The following is a 9,809-nucleotide window of genomic DNA, read 5'->3' as shown; positions in this document are numbered from 1 at the left end:
GTATCAAGAGAGTACTTTGGGCAAAATACTAAAATTGTATAGGGGTTTGTGAAACCTAGGGTGGTTGGTGAAGGAAAAATTTCTCTATAAAAATTACACTGGAAAAAAAAAGTTATTATAACATATCAATGCAAATATTTCTCTACAAAAGCATTTGCAGTAAAAGAATTTAGATAGAAAATAATTTTTTTTTAAAAGGAATTAAAACATATCAATGCTAAATTTTCTCTATAAAAATATTTGTATAGAAAAAATTAAAATAAAAGTCATATTTTTGCAAACTCGACCAAATTATGATAACATTAATAAAGAAAACTAAGGAATACGACTATAATACATTAATACTATTAATAAATTTGGCATATTGAGAAATATACGATTTTGTGTCTAAGGTAAAATAAAGAAATACATTACCTGGAGCAATGTATCCATAAGTGCCTGCAAGAGAAGTCCAATTACTTGAATCGGGCATTAGAATCCTTGCAATGCCAAAATCCGACACACTAGCCTCATACTCCGAATCCAACAAAATATTGCTACTTGATATATCTCTTTGAATAATTGGTGGTGAGCAATCATAGTGCATGTAAGATAGTGCATTGGCCACACCTTTAATTACACTTATTCTCTTGATCCAATCCAACCCTATTGCCCTCTCCACATTTCCTAGGATCTTTGCAAACTTCCCCTTTCCAAATACTCATAAACCAAATATGAGTGTTGTGTATGTGAACAGAAACCATAGAATTTTACAATGTTGCGATGTCGTATTTCAATTAGTGCACGAATCTCATTTGTAAAATGCTTTAGGTTGACCACATCAGCATCTTCTTGTAATGGATGAAGCTTCTTCACAGCTATCACTTGACCTGTTGATAAACTTGCTTTGTAAACACTTCCGTAGCCTCCCTTCCCAATGCAATGCTTGTCATCAAAGTTCTTTGTGGCTTCAATGATATTTTCATGCAATGTTCTACCATCATAGTTACAAATTGTGAATATATCTCCCTGATCAATTCGTTCAGCTTGTCCCATTTCTATCTTTTTCTTTGTCTTTCTTTGAAAAACGCAAGCAATGCCTATAACTATAGATGGTAGAAGCATTGCAATCAAAATAGGAAGTAGGAAATAAATGATAATAAACATATGCTTCTTTCTAGTATTCCTCTTTTCTAACATTGAAGAATTACAAGAGGGCAAACCTTTTGAAACATTCCCAATAAGTGGAGGGATGATGCCGGATAATTGATTTTCAAGCAAGTGCAATCCCTCCAACTTGGACAAGTTTGCAAAGGTGAGTGGAATCGAACTTGTCAGGAGATTTGTAGATAGATCTATGACTACAAGGGATGCCAAGTTCCCCATTTCTGAAGGAATGGGACCAGAAAGATTATTTTGATACAGATTTAACATGGTGAGCTTAGTCAAATTTCCAAAAGTGATTGGAATCAAACCTGTAAGAAGATTTTCAGATAAATCCAAATGTACAAGGGATGCCAAGTTTTCTATTTCTAAAGGAATGGGAACAGAAAGATGATTCTTATACAGAAATAACTTGGTCAAGTTCCCAAACGTGGAGGGGATGGATCCTGTTAGAAAATTACTGTACATATATAATTCACTCAGATTTTTCAAATTTCCTATAGATGCAGGGATGATTCCGAATAATTGATTTCCAAAGAAGTGCAAGATGGATAACTTGGACAAGTTTCCAAAAGTGATGGGAATTGAACCAGTCAAAAGATTTTCAGAAAAACTTAATCGTACAAGGGATCCCAAGTTTTCTATTTCTTAGGGAATGAGACCAGAAAGATTATTCGGATACAGATATAACTTGGTTAGTTTGGTTAAGTTCCCAAACGTGGAAGGGATAGATCTTGTTAGAGAATTACTGCCCATATCTGACTCACTCAGATTTTTCAAATTTCCTATGGATGCAGGGATGATTCCAAATAATTGATTTATAAACAAGTTCAAGAAGGATAACTTGGTCAAGTTTCCAAAAGTGATCGGAACCGAAGCTGTCAGAAGATTTTCAGAAAAATCCAAATTTACAAGGGATGCCAAGTTTCCTATTTCCAAGGGAATAGGACCAGAAAAATAATTCTGATATAGATATAATGTTGTCAGATTTTTCTAGTTTCCTATTTCTGAAGGAATAGAACCATGAATTAACAGAGAGGTCTAAAAGAGTAACATTGTACAAATCACCCAAAGATGTAGGAATTGAACCACTGAGATTGTTTTCACCCACATATAGTTCTATAAGATGATTCATCTTTCCTATGCCCGATGGTATAGAGCCACTGAGATGATTAGCACCAGGATATAAGAATTGAAGACTTGTTAGCATAGTGATCTCTGATGGAATTTCACCGTAGAGTTGATTGTAAGACAGAGATAAGAATCAAAGTCTGGAAAGGCTACTTATCTGAAAAGGAATGGTACCAATGAGAGAAAAGTTGGTGAGTTCAAGATGAACAAGATCGGGGAAAGAAGTAAAGTTGATGCTTTTGAGCGTACCTTGCAAACCCATATCCTGTAGTTGTATGTGGGAGACACTGCGGAGCTGATTGCAAACAATACCTACCCAATTATTGCAAGGGTGTGAATGGGAATGGGAATGGGAATGAGAATAAGAGGAAGAATTGGTGAGTGTCCAAGAAGGCAGAATAAGATCAGAGTGGAGGAGGGTGGCTTTCCAGTTCAAGAGAGCCTCTGTTTGTTCAGCAGCAGTGATGGTAGTGGTCGAAGTAAACGCAGACGAAGTAGAAGTCAAAACAGGTGAAATAGCAGAAAGAAAGAGGAAAGCAAAGGTTGGGAGGGAGAAGAAAAGGGTTGTCATGAAGGAAATAACGGGGGAAGAGCAAGTAGAAGTCATGCTTTGGAATTATGCAATGGCTTCTATTTGAAGAAGCGGCTATGGACATTTATAGCAAAATTCTGAGAAGATTTGGGTTGGGCCAACAAAGGAGAGATATGAGGACGTTTGCATTTCTTGCCCTTGGCGGCCTTGTCAGAGGAACCGAGCTGCAACTTCTAATGACCCATTTGTTGAACTTGGCCCACGCATTGACCCAACCAATCTCTCTCTCTCTCTCTCATATCCTCATGACGAAGGCCCATTACTAGTGTGTGTCATTAATGGATAGCCCTCTTTCTACCGAAAAAGAGGCCCAATACTAGTGTGTGCCATTAATGAATAGCCCTCTTTCTACCAAAAAAAGAGAGGCCCATTACTAGTGTGTGCCACCAACAGGGAGGGTATGGCCTTCGTATTCACCGTGTGGAATCGGAGTGAGGAGCATGGTTTCGAGTATCGGTATCTTATTAACTGGCTTTATCGTATTTGTATCAATTGAAATCTATCCCCTATCCTTGATCGATCTAGATCGGTTATTGGTATAATTTCAGGGAGTAAAATAGTAAAAAAAAAAAAATGTATTATTTTCTGAAAAACAAAGGGCAAAAGTAACTGATATACATTGATTCTCTCCAATACCAATTCGGATCGAATCAATATTGACAAAGACCGATACTAATACCAATACCAATACCAATACCAATACTAATACCGAGAACTAAATCCATGGTAAGGAGTCGTCACCCTTCACCGTGTGGAATCCTGGAAGGGGGAGTTGGTTCTTTCTTTTGATTGATTCTGACACTTTTAATTCATTGCTTTCACCAATTCTTATCTAATCAATCAATAAAATGGAAGATGGAAGGGATTGGGTCCATTTAAATTACACATGGCTATGGAAAATACAAGATTTTTTTATTTTATTTTTAAAAGAAAAAATTTTATAATCATTACTCCTTGTAATCCTAGGTGATCAATTTATAATTTTATTTTACATATTATAATAAAAGGTTTTGTATGTAAAGTAAAATGAAATTTACTAATAAAATATGAAATAATTTGAAGTTAATGATATAGTCACATTGGTTAATGATTACAAAAAATTCTTTTTTAAGTATAAAATTTTCACTTCCCTTCCCTTTAATTTTCCTTGCAACTAAACGAAGCCTACATGATTTAGTCAAATTAAGTTTCTAAGTGTTTTTTTTTTTTTTTTTTTCAAATTTCGTTAAATAATAATATGGGCAAAATCTCTTGAGAGAATTTAAACAATAGGCCATTATAGAGAGTAAGTTGTAATATAAATTATTAAGGCAATACTTCTCTGAGCCTACATCTCACTATATGCTTAGAAACATAATTTTTCTCTCTATATAAAATAAAATAAATATAAAATTCAAATGTCTTTGGACATACAAAGAAGATAAATTAAATGCTAAACGACTACTTTTTTTTTTTGGTTAAAAAAATGACTACTAATCCACTATATATAATCAAATGCTAGAAAACAGTGATGTTAAGGGTGAAACCAATTTTTAGGCACCGTTTGATAATGTTTCTTCTGTTTCTGTGTCTAGAAACAACAGAAACGATTTTTCACGTTTTTGAAAACAAAAATGGATTTTTTTGTGTTTGATAAACCTGTTTCTCGAAATGGTTTTTGCAGACATAATACCACTAAAAAACCCAATAGTATCATCGGATGCCCAAAAGGGAGAGAGGGTTCGGTTGCCTCTTTTTAGGTTTAAATAGTTGAGAGATTTATCGAGCTCAACAGCTTTTTTTTCTTTTCTCAAATTTGTTTTGTCAAAGTCGTTTCTAGAATTGTAAATAAGCATAAATTTTGATTTATGTTTCCAGAAATGGGTGAAATGGAACAACTTTATCAAACGCTTTTTAGGCTATTTCTCCGTTTCTGGGAATAAAAAAATGCAGAAACAATAGAAACAGAATGTTGTCAAACGGTGCCTAATTAGTTTTAGACTGTAATCAATGTATGACATATGACATCTAGGTTTCACACCTCAGTTGTACTGAATCAGCTGGTCCGGGTCCCCTCCCAAGCAGTGTTCTAGGTATTGGTATCGTATAGATCAATACATATCCGCTTTGCTGGAAACTGATACCGATATGGGTATAGATACAAATAGGTTTTATCTGCCAAAAAAGTGAATTCTTAGGGAAAAAAAAATATGGTTAATTTTTTTGATCCGATAGCATGTTTTATAACCTTTCACCCAGGTACCAGCTACTTAGATTTCAGATGAATTCCTTTGGCCGTAAATTTAGAATACCACAGAGACTATATCAAGTTTTTAAAAATTGGGATCGGTCTCAACCGATATTGATTTGGATGGGATCAAACTGGATATCGGATGAATTTTTATCCTTGTTTTTTTTTTTAAATAAAATTTGATATTTTAGACCATTTTTCCTTTATATACCTTACCAGTGGAGACATAGGATTGATCAGGATTGGGGATCTGTCTCAATTGATATCGATACCCAATTCAGGAGCAGTCAGGCATCGATATCAGCCTTAACCAATATTGATACAATCAAACTGATCCACTGCTGATACTTAGAACCCTAAGACTGAATATTGTAACTCATGTTGATGTTTCCACTGTGCAGGGGTAAGAGATTTGTTTATTGAGTGTGTATGAATGGATGTGCTTGTGTTACATCTCCTCTGTCAATGTAGGGTTCATTATCCAATGGCTTTCTAGCAACTTTGATCTTCCCTTCAAAATAGTATAGCAGACCTGCATCAAAGATGAAATCAATTTTATTCCGAAGAAAATTAAGCGAACAAGATAAAGAAAGCATACGAAATTTACAGGACAAAGAGGGAATATAGGTAGAAGAACATCAACCTCAAGGGGTAGTTGAGTTGGCAAGGGATTTTCGCCTCAAGAAATGTATGGTTTTGAGTTTGACTCCTCTTATCTCATTGGAGCCACTCATACAGGGATGTTTAGTGCTCTTCACAACTTCCAATGAAAGTTGAATGATTGGGCATGAATGTCTATATCCACCGAAGTGAGCCAAAAAATTTTCATCATGCAAAAAAGTTTTTATTCCACTTTCCACTTCATGGGGCGTTTGGTTTAGTAAATCTTTGGGATGACATTCTTTAGAATGATAATTTTTAATTTTTGGAGTTGTTTGGTTTCACTAGGATGACCCTCATAAGTGAGCATCCTACTTTCCATGAATGACCATATTACAAAGGATGTGTTTCAAATCTGAGTTTACCTCAACACTTAAACTCAGGTTTGAGCAACCTTTTTACCACCAATAAAAGGAGAAAGCGGAAAGACGTTCTCTACGGAAGTCAATATCTCAACCCGCGAGAAACATGTACTAGCCTTTAAGCAACCAAACAATTTTTTAGAAAAAAACATAATTCAGAAGAATGTCTATCAAAAGATTGACATTCATATCCGATATATACACCATTTGATTTACCGAACCAAACACACCCTAATGTTTTCTTCCCTTTTTGTGCCTAAGATTTTTCCCTGGAGACAATATTTAAGAAGTGTTAATAAAAGAAAGCAAAAAAAAAAGAAAAAAAGAAAAAAAAGAAAAAAACCTAATCTCCACACAATTACAATTATACTCTTCACATGTAATAAACCCAAAACTCTACTCAATTATAAAGACAAACTTAATAATAGTTATATAAACCCACATAATACGACAATGAGTCCTCACCAGCTGCATAGTCTTCTTAAATTTTGATTAACTATCTTCATGGAGGAATCTCACTCTATTCTCTGCTATTAAATTTTATATATCTGGTCCTAGTTATTATTCCACGATCATGTTTTTGTTTTTTGTTTTTTGTTTTTGTTTTTGTTTCTAAAAGGATCCAAATTCACCAGCAAAAACCATAACCATTCTATACATTAAATGAGAAATTAAATAATAAAAAGAATATTGCACAAAACACTACAAGAAAAGATTAAAACTACATGAATTCCCGTGTAGCATCACTATAGGTGAAAGGAAACAGATTCACATAATCGAAGTTTCATAGAAATGGATTTTTCTTATTTTCTTCGATTATTTGATTATATTTATGGGAGTTTCGTTTTTCGTAATGTCCCTTTTGTATGTCATTACCCATCTATCTTATCTAATGTTGGTGAAAGTTAAAAAATGCACGTAATTCCAAACCAGAGGTCCATTCTCCATCATTTTATAGAACAACGAAAATACGTAAACTTCTCATTTTCAACTACTCGTATTCATTTCCATTCGGATGAACATAATCTTGGATTTTTTCCCTCTGTTAACAGATACAGTACTACAAAAAACAAGGCATCAGAGTTTTTCAAATGTAAAAATACTCTAACCTCAATTCTCTTTGAATTCTTGTGATTGTGAGCAAATGAAGAAGGCCTTAGGGATATTTATAATAAAATTCTTGGAAGATGGGCAAGGAATCCTTTGTTGCACTAGTTTGGTTTGTTGTTGTGTACATAGACACTACATGGCAAAGGGTAATTGACTTCCTAAGAAGGAATTAGAAGAGGAAAGCTATGTGAGATTGAAAGAAATTTATTCAAAAAACTTTTTTTGAGGAGATCTCTCTCTCTCTCTCTCTCTAATTATGAAAATTGAACCACCCATAATGGGCCATTGAGAACCAATAACACAAATGCTTCTGCTTCTGGTGGAGACTATTTTGTCAGCATGAGAAAGGACTTAATACGACTTCTATATCCTATGATTATTTATATTTTATTATATGAGAAATCTCATTGGGAAATTTCTCTCACTCCCTACACTTATCCAATGTTTACTTAAACTCCATTATCTCAATTTTTTTTTTTATAATTATCAAATTTCTTTTTTTATTCTTTAAAAAACAGACATTCACTTCTTTTTCTACCTGATAATTCTAATTCCTAAATTATTCATCATCATCTCCGCTTTTTAAACTGCCGACATAAAAAGAGATTACGATGTTCATGCATGCTTAGGCCCCCTACCAATGTATGGCATTCAATTAGAACCAAAGAGAGATGAGGACATTTACAAGCTTTTTACGATGGAAATATATTTAATAATTTAACATCCAAGACCAAACTCCGTGCTTTTCACGGCAAGACTTGACCTTCCGAAGGGCAAGGGAACTCAAGGAAGGAAAAAAAAAGGACATGATGCACTGAAAGGGATTAGGTGGTATAAATGACCTGGTAGGCAGAATAAGTTAAATATATAGCATGTATCAATGGAAGGGACTTGATTTCGCCATTCTTGTGGGATCAATTGGAAGGAACCGGGTGGGAAACCAAACGTTGTCACATTTGGGCTGCCTTTTCTAACACTCCACAAGTTCCGAACGGTCCAGTTGTTAAACTTGGCCACTCCACTGGTTCAGGCTTGACTGACCCAACCAATGAACCACACTTTCTCTCTCTCCCTCTCAAGCAAGTCCACTTATTCACAATCCAGATCAGGTACGAAAATTCAAAATCGAATCCTTAAAATAAAAGACTCACAAGTCCAATTGGTAATCAATGGGAAATTCTCAATACGATGCATGTGAAACTATGGCCCACTATGGCGAATTTTGGCCCTCATCCATGTCGCTTAACCTAGCACAGACAAAACCCTTGGATCCACTTCCACATGGTCCAATGGCCCATTGGTCCATCCTCCACATAAATATCTCTAATTGATTTTTTGTTTACACAATATCTCTAACCGACAAACGATCAGACCACGGTTGATATACTCGATACAATGGTTCTAAAACTCGAACTGGATCCATCAATATTGGTTAGATTGGATTAGTATTGGCCTTGTATGATCTCCGATCTTAATCGATCAAGTTAAGGGTAAAAAACATAATAAGAAATTGAATTTTATTAAAAAAATTAAAAATAAATCTGTCTGATACGGTCTGATTCAGACAATTATTAATTTTAACTACATATGATGATCATGCGCATGCAAAAAACGACACTACCCCCCCCCCCACCAAAAAAAAAAAAAAAAAAAAAAAATTACAACTACCCAATAAAACCGTGAAACCATTCAACATTAAATAAGAAATTAAATAATAAAATGAATATGGATACAATTTCTTTTGACCCCACAGTGAGGTTCACTGCTCAATCCCTGGTCCACATGATCTACCAAAAATGGCTCCAATACTGCCCCGTGCTCTGAACCCCCAATGAACGTGAAAACACGATTGAATGAATATGGTGCAAGAGACTGCAAGAAGACTTAAAAGTTACATGCAAGCCCTTTCATGTAAAGGATGATGTTTGTATGATCATATAAATTCAATTTTCTCTCCTCTGATCTGTCATTTGTGGATTTTTTTTTTATCTCCTTGCTTCTACTCATTTTGATAGAAATACACTTTGTTGCCTATTGAAAAAAGAAGGAAAACATTCTGGATCAATGACATATTGGGCTTGCCATAATCAGGAATATTATGATGTTCAATAGATCTAAATTTTCCTAAGATTAGAGGTGCACTGGGTTTTTGAAAGATACTTATGATATAAGGGTGATTTAGTTAGTGAAGCTCTGGTACGTTAAGCCCATGCTCATCAAGAGGTCTCGAATTCAAATGTCCTAGCCGTTACCTCTTCCCCCACCCCCTCTTCTATAGAGTAAATACCTATTAAAAAAAAAATTAATAAATGACAAAATTAAGCAAATGAAGTATAGTCAAGTGGAATAACCAATGACAAGTAATAAGGATGTCTTGCATAAAACAGACATAATCTCATTGGAATTGTTCTCTTGACCTCTTTGTTGTGAGGAGTTGATATTTACCAACTAAGCTACCCCAATGGTCATACATAGTTATCTATTCTTCTAAAAAAATAAAAAAATTTATCAATTCGTCTTTTTAGTCATGCAATGATACTACACATATCATTTAAAAAAAAAAAAAAAAAAAAAAAAAAAA

The 9,809-nt window shown here is 34.4% G+C and overlaps 1 protein-coding gene across 1 annotated transcript in view; it reads right to left on the bottom strand.

The window, feature by feature from the left end:
• Nucleotides 1-328: 328 nt before the first annotated feature.
• LOC122074426 (MDIS1-interacting receptor like kinase 2-like) overlaps nt 329-9,809 on the bottom strand; it is a 15,087-nt gene continuing 5,606 nt past the window's right edge. Inside the window, 3 exon segments of the mRNA XM_042639242.1 lie at nt 329-678; nt 681-1,085; nt 1,203-1,454. Of these exon segments, the coding sequence (XP_042495176.1) occupies nt 329-678; nt 681-1,085; nt 1,203-1,454 (1,007 nt within the window).

The sequence above is a fragment of the Macadamia integrifolia genome, chromosome 3 (assembly GCF_013358625.1).
Source record: "Macadamia integrifolia cultivar HAES 741 chromosome 3, SCU_Mint_v3, whole genome shotgun sequence".
Lineage (NCBI taxonomy): Eukaryota > Viridiplantae > Streptophyta > Magnoliopsida > Proteales > Proteaceae > Macadamia > Macadamia integrifolia.
The sequence above is the reverse complement of the archived record's forward strand: the minus strand, read 5'-3'. Positions and strand labels throughout refer to the sequence as shown.